Raw genomic sequence first — 14,742 nt, 5'->3', positions numbered from 1 at the left:
AATTATAATTTTATAATTTAATTATACAGATGAATTTTATATAGTTCATATATACTTTAAATAACTTAATTTAATATTAAAAAATTATAAATTTTATAAATTAATTATTTAAATGTACTATAAATAATTTTAGATTTAATATTAAAATTTTTTATATTTTTTATTTTAATTAATATAATATTTAAAATATTTAAAAATTAATTTAAACGAATAAGATTGAAATGGAGTGATGAGCACCAAATGCGAACGCAGTGTTACTGCGTACTACTTTATAGCGTACTCACAGTGGAAGCTCTTCTCAGTTCTCAGAAATGGCGAAAGTGGGTAGGATCAAGCTAGGTTCACAAGGCTTGGAGGTATCGGCCCAGGGACTTGGTTGCATGAGCATGTCTTCTGGCTATGGCACTCCTAAACCCGAACCCGACATGATCGCTCTCATCCACCACGCCATCCAGAGCGGCGTCACATTTCTCGACACCTCCGACATCTACGGCCCACACACGAATGAAATTCTTCTCGGAAAGGTATTGGTCGCTTCCAAGTCATTTTGCTGTTTGTTTCTTCTTTGCGTTTGTTCACTCTTTGGGTTTGTGACGAATTGGGTGTGAATTTTCCTGTCAGGCTCTGAAGGGAGGTGTGAGGGAGAAGGTTGAATTGGCCTCCAAATTTGGAATCATCTTTGCCAACGGCAAGGCTGATATCCGTGGCGATCCTGCGTACGTGAGAGCGGCTTGTGAAGCGAGCTTGAAGAGACTGGAGATCGATTGCATTGATCTCTATTACCAGCATCGTGTTGATATTCGTGTGCCTATTGAAGCCACGGTCCGTCTTTTATCTGCTTTGGATGATCTTTTTTCCGGGTAAATTATAGTTTATCTATGTGGTTCGTGTTTGATGTGAAATCAATTTCACCTTGTGTTTTCACAAGAATTGATACAAGATAGATAGGCCGTTGAATGATATACCTTTCATACATCCTGTATGTAAATCTTAACCAAAATTAGCCATGCAAGTCACTGGTATATGTCTTTTTCACTTACAATTTGAATTTTATCTTGTTTGAATGGAGTTAACCTTGTAATAGTCATAAAAGACCATGAAAATGTTTTTACACACAAACTGAAATGAGATCTCTTAAACCAGGAGAGGCATATAGGTTTGGACCAAAAAAGCAAGGGTTAATCACTTAATTTGTCCGTATATAATACTATGCGATATAATATGCAGAAAAGGTGGAATTGCAGAAGATTGAGAACAATCGTTCTTGGTTCTAGCCCTTCAATTATTTATTATTTATACAGAATCTTATAGAATGCTGGAGCATGGTGTTTCTGATATGTTTTCTCATAAGATTTCCACCGTCTTGAACTGAAAAACTATGGAGGACTTTTTCAGGATTTGGGAACACTTTTAACATTTTGTAGCCTCAGTTTTTCACTAGTATTTTTGGATCTTTTAAATATCTTAAGTCTTGAATCAATATTCTAGGCATTCCTCGTGCTTAGAGCTAAAAGTTTTTCTTCACCTGACCTGATTTCTGAAGGCCAAGTGAATTATTTGGTACTAAAAGTTGCTTGTTTCGAGGAATTTATCATAAGTTTCTGAAGTAATTTCTTGTCCCCGCAAGTTATAAAATGTATGCTGCATGATCATATGGTGGTATCTTAGGCTTTATAAAAATGAAACATTGTATTCAATTTTATTAAATCGCCATTTTGGCTTTGCTAGATGGACTAAAAGGCTAAGTAGCATTTTTCTTTTCATAATGACTTGTGAAATCAAGAAATCTTTTCTTCTTCCTACCATCCATTTGTACGTTTTCTGTGTTCAAGAATTGACCAGTTCACTCCACATTATCTTATTCATTACTTTTTGGGTTACGTGGGAGGTCAATGAACTAGAGAGAGACTTATCGGGAATGGGGAATGGGAACCAGGAACCAGGAACGGATACTTGTCAAACTTAGACATATCAAGATCAACTAGTCTTAAAGATTGAGTTTGCTGCAAGATATGCTCTTAGATCATTTGCTATCTTTCTAGGCTTTAATATACAGAATTTAAGTTTTCAATATGAAGGTTAATCTGTCATTTTTGCAACTAAGAGTACTTCTGTGAATCTGCAATTTATCTTTCATAACCCATTTCCAAAGAGATGTGACTTGCATAAATGGAACTAGCAATTGGTCCATAATTACATGCATCCATTTCAACCTATGCATGGTATAGCTGATAGTGAATGAAGGGCAGGATGTTCTATAACTTTTTGATTTGTTAACAAGTATAAAAATCTACATGTATGATGTCAAACTGTATACTTATTTTCGTATTATTTATTTTAAGATTGGGGAACTTAAAAAGCTTGTTGAGGAGGGAAAAATAAAATATATTGGCTTGTCTGAGGCCTCAGCTTCAACAATCAGAAGAGCACATGCTGTTCATCCTATAACGGCTGTGCAGTTGGAGTGGTCCTTATGGGCAAGAGATGTGGAGGAAGAAATAATTCCAACTTGCAGGTGAGGTTTGAGCTATGGAAGTTGCTAATTATAATATCTATGTTTTCTCTCTATTGGGGCTTTTGATAAAAAATTAGGGTATAGCCAACATCTTATTCTGCATTTGTGAAATTCTCAGGGAACTTGGCATTGGAATTGTAGCTTATAGTCCTCTTGGACAAGGATTCTTTTCATTAGGAGCAAAGGTTTTTGAAAGCTTCTCAGAGAATGACTTTCGGAAGGTTTGTGTTTATTCTAATGTGCATTGTGCACTTTGGTTTCATTTGTCATAATAAACTAGCTTAGCCCCTAATGGTATTGTTTCAAGGCCCTTCAATGTGAAAGTTAGTAAAGTCTTCTCTTTTCTAACCTTTTTATGTCTTTCGAAATTTCACTTGTAGTTTTACCATTCAAGATTAAATTGCTGTAGAATGTTGTTGGATTTGTTCATGATCTTTCTTGTGGATTTTATAGTCATATTTGCATAATAAAACAATGCATGAACTGGATAAATTGTGAAGATAATAACACAATTGTTGTTCAAGTGCTCAGCTCTCTTGACAAATCTTGAGTGATGTCAAGATTTTTTAAAAGAAAAACACCATTAAATTGCTTGGCTATTTTGTTTATTTCAAGTCTTTGTCCTTTCTTTTCCCTCTTAATTAGCTTATGCATTGAAAATTGAAGTCTGAACGCTGAGCAGAGATTACATGACTATACCCTGACAGAAGAGACATTGACTGAAAATGTAAGATGGCTTGAGAGAAGGTTTTCTTGATACAACTTTATTTGAATTTCTTCTGTCATGGGTTGATCAATAAAACAAGCTTGTCTCAATCCATCTTAGTTTATGCCTCAGAGGTTGTAGATATAATGTAAGTTCTATTAACAGGGCACTGGACGTTTCCTTGATATATAAACTTATGGGAGAATAGAAGTATATGGTTAGAGCCTTTCTTCTATACTGTCCTTACTCCTTTGTCCTCTTACTAATATATAAGTTCAATCTCATGCGTATGGGTAAAAAGGACTGGATTATAACGCATCCTTGCATACCTTTTCTTTTCTATGTTTGATGGGCTGTATGTTTTCAAATCCAGTCTCTGCATACTGGCATATTCCTATGCACCATTTTTGTTGCTGGTTAGGTTATTTTTCTTAGGGAATGAGGTGGGAATTTGATGAATATTAGTGTCATGTTTGCATATATAAAAGTTATGATATTAAAACTTTTATCAATTTCAAATCTGAAATCAAGTTTACCACTTGAATATTATTTTTTTCAGATTTATAATTTAGAAGTAGACATGTTCTTGACTTGATTACAAGTTGCCAGCACACGTAAAATCTATAACACTTGACTTAACATTAAAGTTGATAATTACTTATGAAATTTGAGATAACTATACTGAGTCACTTCTCACTTGACTTGACAGTAAAGCATCATTATCATTGCTTTGACACGTTAAATAATGAACTTTGGTGTACAGTCATCTTTATAAATAATGTAACTTTGTGCATAAATAACCTTCAAGGTAGTGGAATATCTTTTGATTTATTCTCTTTTTTATGATGCAAGCTGGTAATAAACTATAGTTTGAATAATTCAACAATTATAGTCTGTAATTTGAAATATTGGTGATGATGGAGAACCGTTGTATGTTTGCTTGCGCTTTCACTAATTCCTTAGAAATCCCCCCCTAAATCTTTTTCCCTCTTAACTGTTTTTGGTGAGAAAGGGTGAAAGAAAATTGTAAAATCTGTATATTAATTCTAGTAATTGAAAAATATAAGTATTAAGCTTCTTAACAATTTATTGTCTTTTGTTTCTTTCCCCATTGTCAAAGCATAATGACATTGCATAATCTATATAGATGACTCTACCTAGTGGAGTAAGGCATTGTTGTTGTCGTTTCTTTCCTCATTGTCAACATGTGAGATGATTAATGCGCAGTGCAAATAACTAGCATTTTAGTTCAAATCTCTGGTTATTAGCATATGTTTGTCATAGACAGACAAGATATTAAGAGAGAATATATGATACCAATTTACTCACTTCATATCTATCATGTAATATCCGGCACATTTGTGTCTTTGAGGCATTGTATGCAATAAATAAAAACAGAAAATCAGATTAAAAAAATGTAAAATGCATTTATATGTAAGATATGTAATCTCATGACATGCTGTAACAGGCTTATTTATGCCTTGACTGTTGCAGCATCCTTCTTACGGTTGAGATACAAAATTTGTCATACCTGACACTTTGCTTCAATGTAAATGATGGGCACAATTCCATATCCATGCTTGAAACATCCATTCTTGATAGATTGACGTCAAGACATAATCTGCTTCATGTATGTACATCGTTTCAGCGTTTGCCTAGATTCTATCCCGAAAACATGGAGCACAACAAGATTATATTTGAGAGGGTTAATGAAATGGCTACAAGGAAGGGATGCACTCCGTCTCAGCTGGCATTAGCCTGGGTTCATCATCAGGGAAATGATGTGTGCCCTATACCAGGAACCACCAAAATTGAGAACTTGAACCAAAACATTGGGGCTTTGTCAGTTAAGCTTACTCCAGAAGAAATGGCTGAACTTGAGTCTTTTGTTGCTGCTGATGCAGTCAAAGGTGAAAGATCTGGTCCTGGAATGGCTACGTGGAAGGAAGGTGACACTCCTCCTCTTTCTTCTTGGAAAGCTGCTTAAAAGTTTCATTCCTTGTACTCTGTATATCCGGTACTTGTTGCTACCTTTAGCAAACTGATCAGTACAAGAGGTATCCTTGCCTCAAAGGAGTTGTTATATACTTATATTTGTCTATGTATTCTGTACATATATATCATGTCGTTGGCTAATTAATAGTTTTTTTTTTTTAATCTTTCTTCCATCGTTGCTTTAGAAAACCCATAAAATTGACATTAAAAAAACCCGTAGAGGTCAAAAGCTCAAAACCCAATAAACTAGTCAACATTGAATTGGCTCAAGAATAAATCGATTTTGTAGAATAAAAGGCTGAATTGGTTTCAAATTCTCATCAAAATTCACCCTAATAATCTTATCCCAAAAACCAAAAAAAAAAAAAAAGGACAAAGTGCCATCTTATGAATGGTCATCCGATAACTTGATTCACTTGCAGTATCATCTATTTCTTGTGTAAAAATCTGAATGATAAACCTTTTTAAAGTAACATCAAATTTTCTATCTTACGCAAGATTTATCGGGAAAAAAAGATTAAAGGATCCATATTTCTTTTTCAATGGCACTTTCATGTTTCTCCTCCCCCTCCGAAATTAATTGGCTCAATTGACTCTTAAATTAAGGTCTAGACTCAAATATGCAAGTCTTTACCTTAATATTTCCAATAAATAATTTTAAGGGCAAAAGAACAAATTGGCCCTTAAACTTTAAGTCCAAAAGTGTTTAAGATTTTAAATTTATTTTTGAGGTAATGCTCTTCTTTAATTTTTAAAAACAATACAATTTAATCTTAGTCAATAAAAGTTAACTTTAATTAATAGTTGATTAAAAAAAAAATCATGTTAAATTGGCTAATAATATGTTTTGGTCTGTGTGCAGTAAATTGACCTTGTTAATACAAAGGATAACCAACTAAAGTTGTTTTAAATGATAAAGTTTTTCATCATTTAAACAAATAATTAGGAGTTTGAATATCAAGCTTTTTATATATAATAATTTGATTGGGAGCTGTCTATTCATTATTTTCCATACATAAAAAAAGAAATCTTTATTGTCGGTAGATCCTACTCATTTTATGTACTCGCTAGGAAACATAAAAGACAAGTTGAAATAGTAGCTCCCGAGCTAATAGGCGTGCAAGTGCAACACCATTAGGCATTAGACACATCCATCAAGGATTCATCCAATGCAAAAAGTTAGCCTTTAATATTTAGGCATAATAAGAATTTGCTCTAGATTATTTTGGTTATCAATATGATCTTTTAAATTGAATTTTTATCAAGTGAGTCTTTTTCATTTTTTTTAATTATTGTATTTGTCATTTGAATTTTAAAACACAAATTAACTCTTAAATTAATGTAATTTGTAAATAATGTTGATGATTTAGCATTTATGTGTAATGAAATGAAAACAAATTAATTTTCAAATCAGTTTGATTTTTATCAATATACTCTTACACTTATTTTGAAAAAATTCAAATGAAGATAAAAGATGAGTTTAAATTCGAGACAAAAATGAAAAATTAAAAATGAAGAGTTTATCTATATTTTTTAAATAATAAGAGATAAGAAAAATATGATAATCATAAAGATATCAATAATAAAAGTTTAAAGAAAACAAGATGTTTCAAGTAATTAAAATTTTAAATGACTAATATGTAAAAAAAAAATTAAAATTACAATAGAATTATAATAAAAAAGAATTTGAATTTGAATCAAAAGCAAATTCATAAACTTTTGTATCCAAATAAGAAATTTGGTTTAAAATTAAATCTAAATTTAAATTCTCATTGGTCCAAAAGTATCATTAAGCAACTAAAAATTTTATCATTCCCTGCTATTTATGAGAAATTGACCATCACTAGAAATAAAAGCAAAGACATAAAAAAAAAAAAACAATTTCCTAGAAAAGTAAGGTCACACCAAGCCGCTATTTTTAACAACTTGCATGGAAAGATTGCCCTTCTCATTCCGATGGGAGGATTTGAGATATTATACATACAATTCAAAGTGATCCTAATGGCTGCTAAAACGCCAGTTTTATTTTTCAGGGCAGTATTGAAAAATCCAAAAGTGTCCCTCTTGAATGCCCAAATACCATCCATATCCCCTTGCCCACACTCTACAAGGGCTAATAAAATATTTCCTACATCTTAAATTATAAGATACTTTTAAACAAAATTATATATATTAATAAAACTCATTAAATATATTTTATAATTTTATTTTTTTAAAACAAAAATAAAATTTTCAAAAATGCCCATCATTTAATATTTATTTATAAAACAATATCAACTAAAAATATAATGGGAAGAGTAATGTTGGAAAAAACATTATTAATAAAAACTTGTTTTTGTCAAAATGTTTTATATTTCGAGATACCAAATTTATATCAAAGTTTTTATAATTTGAGACGGAGAGTGTGCATGACAACTCCTGTGTGGCAAGGATACCTCTTTGCACATATCAGCAGTTTGTTAAAGGTAACAATAGCAAGCACTGAATATACAAAGAATAAGGAATGAACTTCTTCATGCAGCTTTCCAAGAAGAAAGAGGAGGAGTATCAGCATCCTTGTATGTAGCTATTCCGGGACGAGTTCTTTCGCCCTTGACCGCATCAGCAGCAACAAAAGACTCGAGTTCTTCCATTTCTTTTGGAGTAAGCTTAACTGACAAAGCTCCAATGTTTTGGTTTAAGTTCTCAATTTTGGTGGTTCCTGGTATTGGACACACATCATTTCCCTGATGATGAACCCAGGCCAATGCTAGCTGGGCCGGAGTGCATCCCTTCCTTGTAGCCATTTCACAACCCTCTCAAATATAATCTTGTTGTGCTCCATGTTTTCAGGATGGAATCTAGGCACAAGCTGAAATAAGGCACGATATAGACGGATGAGATTATATTCTAATGTCAATATATAGATAATAACAGTCCCACACAATAGGATTCAAATTAAATTGAGCGGACGGTGGTAATATCCTTATGTTTTCTAAGATGCTGGGTGATAGAATCAAAATATATAGATAATAGACATTTCAAGCATGGATATAGACTTTTTTCCACACAATTTGCTTTGAAACAAATTGTCAGGTAAGACAAATTCCAAATCCCAGTCCTTCACAAGGATGCTACACCAGTAAAGGCAAGTCTGTCACAGCATGTTAAGAGATTACATAAATAGTATATCATAACATCTTTACATTTTTCAATCTTTTTCCCTGTTTTTGTATATTGTATCCATTGTCTCATATAGCCAATTGCGGAAGATTACATAATAGATATGAAATGAGTAAATCAGTATAATATATACCCCGTTAATGAATATATACTGTCTGTCTATATAGAACATATGCTTAAGTAGAATATTCATCTGATATTTAGAACTCAAAGATTGTAAGTTATTTACAGTGCACATTAATAATCTAACATGCTGAAAATGGGGAAATAATCAAAAGACAGAAAATTTTTAGCAACTTGATAATTTTTTCTCCTTTTAACAAATTAGTCTTCATATTTTACAATTTCCCTTCACCCTTTCTCACCAAAAATACTATGGGGGAAAAAGATATCAAAGATATTCTAGTACCTAGAGGTTATTTATGCATAGTATTTTATTACTTAAACTTGAATGTCCTCCAAAGTTCATGACTCCTTCACTTCAAAGCAAGAATACCAATGATGCTTTAATGTAAAGTCAAGTGACTCAGTATATTTATCTCAAATTTCATCAGTAATCATCAACTTAAATGCCTTGATGAATGGCATTTCATCCTGTACTGCAATAACAGCTGAGGTTTATAGATTTCATGTGTGCTGGCAACTGAAAATCGAGTCAAGCTCGTTTCTGATTCTAAATAATAAATTAGGAAAGACAATGTTCAAGCAGTAAATTTGACTTTAGATTTTTTTGCCAATATTTGAATTTAGATTTGACACAAGTTTGATGTCATAAGAGCTTTTATCCATGAAAATATGACAGTTTTCATCCAATTTCCCCCTCCATCCCTATAAAAGTTAACCTAATCAACAGCAAAAATGGTACATTGGAATAATCCAGCATGCAGAGAGTGAATTTGAAAACATGTTGCCAATTGAACTTAGAAAAGAAAAGGTACGCAATGGTTCTTCAAATAAACAAGAGAGCTATGCAATTCAACAATGCTTTTCCTTTCAAAATATCATGAAATTACTCAAGATTTGTCAAGAGAGCTAAAGCACTTGAACACCAATTGCGTTATTAACCTCACAATTTATCCAGTTTATGCATGTTTTTAAACAAACTGATGCTATATGATTATAATATCCACAAGAAAGATGATCAACTAATTCAACAGCATTTTACGACTATTTAATCTTGAATGATAAAACTATAATTGAAATTTTGAAGGATGCAAAAGGTTAAAAAGACAATTACTACCATTAAACATGTGGCCTTTGAATAATACCATTAAGAGCTAAACTAGTTTATTATGACAAACGCAACCATAGTGCATGATGCAAATTAGAATAAACACAAACCTTCCGGAAGTCTCTCTCTCTCTGAAAAGCTTTCAACCACCTTCGCTCCTGATGCAAAGAATCCTCGTCCAAGAGGACAATATGCCACAATTCCAATGCCGAGTTCTCTGAGAATTTCACAGATGCAAAATTAGAGGTTGCATGGCTAAACCCCATTTTTGTGTCAAAAGCCCCAATAAAGAGAAATGATAGAGATATTAGAAGTAGCAATTTTAGTAGTTCAAACGTCACCTGCAGGTCGGAATTATTTCCTCCTCTGCGTCTCTTGTCCATAAGGACCACTCCAACTGCACAGCTGTAATAGGATGAATAGCATGTGCTCTTCTGATTGTTGAAGCTGAGGCCTCAGACAAGCCAATGTATTTTATTTTTCCCTCCTCAACAAGTTTTTGAAGCTCCCCAATCTAACAATAAACGATAAAATTTGGATACGGGATAGATGAAAGGTGTATTATTCAACGGCCTATCTATCTTGTATCCCAATTTGGCGAAAACACAATGTGAAATTGATTCACATCAACCACGAACCACATAGATAAACTGTAATCTACCCAGAGAAAAGAATATCCAAAGCAGATAAACACGGACCGTGACTTCAATAGGAACACGAGTATCAATACGATGAACGTAATAGAGATCAATGCAATCGATCTCCAGTCTCTTCAAGCTGGCATCACAAGCCGCTCTCACGTATGCAGGATCGCCGCGGATACCAACCTTGCCGTCGGCAACGCTGAGTCCAAATTTGGAACCCAATTCAACCTTCTCCCTCACACCACCCTTCAAAGACTGGCCGAAGAAATTGACAACCAATTCGTCATAAACCCACAGAGTAGTAACAAAAGCAAAAAGGACTTGGAATCGAGCATACCTTTCCGAGAAGAATTTCATTCGTATACAGACCAAAGACATCGCGGTGTCGAGAAATGTGACACCGTTTTGGATGGCGTGGTGGATGAGAGCAATCATGTCGGATTCCGGTTTAGGAGTATCATAGACAGGAGACATGCCCATGCAACCAAGTCCCTGGACCGAAACCTCAAAGCCTTGTGAACCCAACTTGATCCTACCCACTTTTCCCATTTCCATTTCTGAGAACTGAGACGAGCTTTTGAGCACAAAGGGAACAGCTTGAGCTTGAGAGCGAGAGCAAGTGGCATTAAACCCGCCAACCGGGAGCAACTTGGAGCCACCAGGCCACAAGGCCATTGGCAGGTAGATGAGCTTCCACTCTTGGGTGTAAATGGGTGATAAGGTGAGCGCTTTGCCACAGCTTGCTTGCAATCAATTTGAATTTGAAAGGATTTATAACGAAGGATTTTTCTCTTTTATTTTGGGACTTTTGTAGCAATAGGAACGAATCAAAAAAAAAAAAAAATTTTTTTTAATCCTTTAATTTTTAATTTACTTATAATTCAATCTTTCAATTATAACTTGCTGCGACTCAATTCCTCAACTTTTGATTTACTTATATTCAGTCCTTATTTTTTAATTTTTTCTTTAAAAAAATTCGTTGTCAAATAAGAGGGATAAAAAAAACTCATACATTATTTTAAAATACTCTCCTCTTACTCTTTGATATGAGATTTAAGCTAACATGAAGAAAAAAAGTTAATAAAAGTTGAGGAACTAAATTATAAGTGAGTCAAAAGTTAAGGAACTGAGTTATAAGTGAATTATAGTTAAAAAACTGAGTTGTAATGAATCATAGTTGAAGGATAGAATTTTAAGTAAATTAAAATTAAGGGATTAAAGGATTAATTTTTTAAAAAAATAACTCAATATTTATTATATTTTATATTATGATCTATTTATTATATTTACTAATAATATATTATTGTATACTAATAATAAATTTCTTATATATTAATATAATTGTCCATGTTTTCAAATTTTTAAAAATTTAATTTATATTATCTGGGTGTAATTTTTTTTAGTTAGTGGCCTAATTTATTCTTTTTTTTTGGAAACTTAATATAATAGTCTTATAATTGTGCCAAATTTATAATTATTTTTCTTTTTATCCCATCCTTACTGTTTCCCGTTTATTACTCCTTGACATCAAATAGATTATAACAACATGTGTCGTTGGTATCGGTGGAGGGTGGTCCTTTGGTGTTATTGAGAAATCAACGAGGAAATTTATTGTTGAAGAACGAACATTTTCTACATTTGTGCTTGTGAAATTTAAGGCCCCGTTTGGTTGGAGGGAAGAGGCTCCTCTTCCCTCCCCTCATTGGGTTAGGAGGAGGGGAGGGGAATTTTTAAAATTTTCTCCCCTCCCCTCCAAAGCCTCCCCTCCAATTGGGGGGGAGCTCCCCTCCCCTCCCTTCTCCCTCCTCCCCCCTCCCCCTCCCTTCCCTCCTCTCCCCTCACCTCCCCTCCCTTCCCCTTCCCTCCCTCCAACCAAACAGATCCTTAGGATAACAAGCTTTTTACATTTGGGTAACAAGTGTATATTTGGATAACAAGCTTTTCACATTTACAGAGTATTTTGAAGATTTTCAAATGTTAAAGTTTGTTGGATATTTTAAACAAAAAAATTCAAAACACATTGAGAAAGTCTATTGAAAAGCTATGAAATATACATTTGAAGAACTTAACTTTTATTTACTTTTCAGTTTTCATTTTTAGTTTGAAGATGAAAAATTATTCAGACCATAATGCCCTTGCAGTTTATGTTCTTACCATAAACTTACATCTTTTAAAATTTAAACAGAATAATTCAATTATTTTTTATTTAATTTTTCTAAAATCATTTTTCTTTATAATATTTCCTACATTATTTTTATATGTTTTGGGTGAAAGAATATAATTCTTATTTTCTTTTTTTTCATTGAAATCACTTATTTTTAAAATGTATTGCTTGAAATATGATCATGAATTTATGATTTCTTAGATATTTTTTAACTCAAATGTACACTTCATTTCTCTTAAATCACGATTCATGATTTAGTATATGTGAATTATAAATTTATATAAATCAATATATTTATATTTTTTTAAAAGTATGTCATTTATTAAATCATTTCTTAAATATATCAAGATTTGAATAACAAAAATTACTTATAATAGCTAATCAATTAGCCTTTGGACAGCAACAAGCATAAGGTACGTGACACATTTGCGCTGCTTGTTGAGCAAAAATAAATGAGTCATACTTGTTGTACCTCCGTAATTCATATACTTTGATGATTCCATATTGTTCATGAACCCTTATACCATGATTTAGTGTTAGGTCAAACCACTCATAGTTGAATAACGCTAATCTCTTCACTGGGAGCCCCATATATTCAATTTCCATAACCTCTTGTAGAATACCATAAAAGTCATGCTCTAATTGTGCATAGTTAGCTACCTTAATACAAACACCACCATTTATCATTTTTTTGAAAAGACCCATGATTGTGCATGAAATTTATACTCATTAATAAAGTATATAGGTTATGTTCTAACTCTTATCTTCAGGCCCTAAGCAATGTCATGAAAAATGGATCCACAATATTATTGTTTAGGTTTTCAACCTACATGATATTTTTTATTTATGAATATTATATTAGTTAAGGTTTCTTTCACAATACAAAATTTAAACAATCACCACTTACATTATCTTTAAACCATAGGGAAAATTGTTCATTGATTTGAGATTCTATCTCATTATCCATAATTTGAGGGTTCTCTTCCTTTAATGTTTAGACAAGTAAATGACAAATAATATGTTAATAACCAAGTATATATTTGATATAAGGTTTAATTTTATCCTATTTTAATATCACTTGCTTCATATAAGGTTGCACCTCATGACAATTCATTAGAATATATCTTGTGGTAGCCTTTGCTTTTTTATCATTCAAGAAACATTCCTTACATTCCTTAAAAAGTGTAACACCTTAAGAAAGGAAACCTAAGTGATAACCATAATTTTGAGGGTTAAGGGAGTTGATTTGGGTGCTGCATGTCCCTAGGCTAAGTTAACCACCTTAGGTTTAGATTTGAATTAAGTAGGATTAAACTATCACACTCGCCTCCATGATGAAATCTATATTTTACACACTTTATCCATTCATTTAAGACCCATTTTACATGTTTTATTTCTCATTTTGATACATTTATGGTGTCAAATGTAAGAAAGATCATTTAAGAGGCAAAATTGTGCTTTAGAGTTATTTTGGTCTAAAATTGCATTTTTTATGAAAAATGGGTCAACATTGTGTTTCATGTGTTTTATGCCTAGAAGAATGAATATGAAATTAGTTTTTCAAAATTCAATTTGGTTTGTTAGTTATAAAATAAAAATTATATTTCGAGGTTGTTGACTTTGTTAATCGAATTAGAGTTTTATGTGCATGTATGAGTTTTCATGTATCACAATCCTTGAATTTTACTTTATTAATATTCTTCCATGATAATTAATTAATTCAATGTGAAAGGATTTATTTATTAGGTCACATGAATATTTGATTTCGATTTTATGTACATTTTGTGACTTAGGTGGCACATGTTGACTTGGACATTTTACAATTGGTCAAGGATCATGGAAGAGGGCTACATAGGGGAAATATGGCATCATTTATGGGCTGAAAAGAGAGAGAATAATCAGATTATTTGATAAAATAAGTGAGAATATTCTTATTTAAGATATTCCCTTTGAGCCAATGAGAGGAAGCCACCTATTTGAGCATGTGGAAATGTGTCTCACCCGAGCCTTTTCTTTTCCTTTTTGTTTTATTTTTCCCCTCATTTGTAGCTGGAAATGCACGCAAACATCAACTCTTTTTTCACTAAAAGAATTAACCCTAGCCTCCACACATAATCTCTCACCACCTCTTTTATTTTTATTTTACATTCTCTGTCTTGTTCTTCATTGTTCTTCATTTTCTCTCATTTTTCCAACCATGGTAGCTCCCTTCTCTCGTCAATTTCTCTTCATCTAACTATTAGATTATCATCAAATCACTCCCATTCTTCTCCTCTCACTCCCCTCTATATATCCTACCACTTGATCATCCATTTCATACTTCAT

The 14,742-nt window shown here is 32.6% G+C and overlaps 1 protein-coding gene and 1 pseudogene across 2 annotated transcripts; one reads left to right on the top strand and one right to left on the bottom strand.

Moving 5' to 3' along the window:
- Window positions 1-240: 240 nt before the first annotated feature.
- LOC129319477 (IN2-2 protein-like) lies at window positions 241-5,357 on the top strand. 2 transcript variants are annotated; one of them, XM_054964562.1, is made up of 5 exons: window positions 241-524; window positions 622-822; window positions 2,343-2,515; window positions 2,634-2,736; window positions 4,716-4,863. In XM_054964562.1, the coding sequence occupies exons 1-5, from the start codon at window positions 312-314 to the stop codon at window positions 4,731-4,733; spliced, it is 708 nt and encodes a 235-aa protein (XP_054820537.1). In that variant the 5' UTR covers window positions 241-311; the 3' UTR covers window positions 4,734-4,863. The 2 variants fall into 2 exon arrangements, with proteins under 2 accessions (XP_054820537.1, XP_054820536.1); XM_054964561.1 differs by lacking the exon at window positions 4,716-4,863 and adding an exon at window positions 4,870-5,357 and having other exon boundaries at window positions 263-524.
- A 2,268-nt stretch (window positions 5,358-7,625) lies between these two features.
- LOC129319471 (probable aldo-keto reductase 5) lies at window positions 7,626-10,994 on the bottom strand (annotated as a pseudogene).
- Between the last annotated feature and the right edge of the window lie 3,748 nt (window positions 10,995-14,742).

Source organism: Prosopis cineraria, unplaced genomic scaffold (genome assembly GCF_029017545.1).
Source record: "Prosopis cineraria cultivar Desert tree isolate PC_DT_omini unplaced genomic scaffold, ASM2901754v1 PC9, whole genome shotgun sequence".
NCBI classification, from domain to species: Eukaryota; Viridiplantae; Streptophyta; class Magnoliopsida; order Fabales; family Fabaceae; genus Prosopis; species Prosopis cineraria.
The sequence above is the reverse complement of the archived record's forward strand: the minus strand, read 5'-3'. Positions and strand labels throughout refer to the sequence as shown.

What these genes read in the sequence shown, in the direction of transcription:
- LOC129319477 (XM_054964561.1), top strand. Translation starts at nt 312, where the DNA reads ATGGCGAAAGTGGGTAGGATCAAGCTAGGTTCACAAGGCTTGGAGGTA. An exon ending in GTGTGCCTATTGAAGCCACG is followed by an intron (nt 823 to 2,342) that starts GTCCGTCTTTTA and finishes ATTTATTTTAAG; the next exon opens with ATTGGGGAACTTAAAAAGCT. An exon ending in GAAATAATTCCAACTTGCAG is followed by an intron (nt 2,516 to 2,633) that starts GTGAGGTTTGAG and finishes TGAAATTCTCAG; the next exon opens with GGAACTTGGCATTGGAATTG.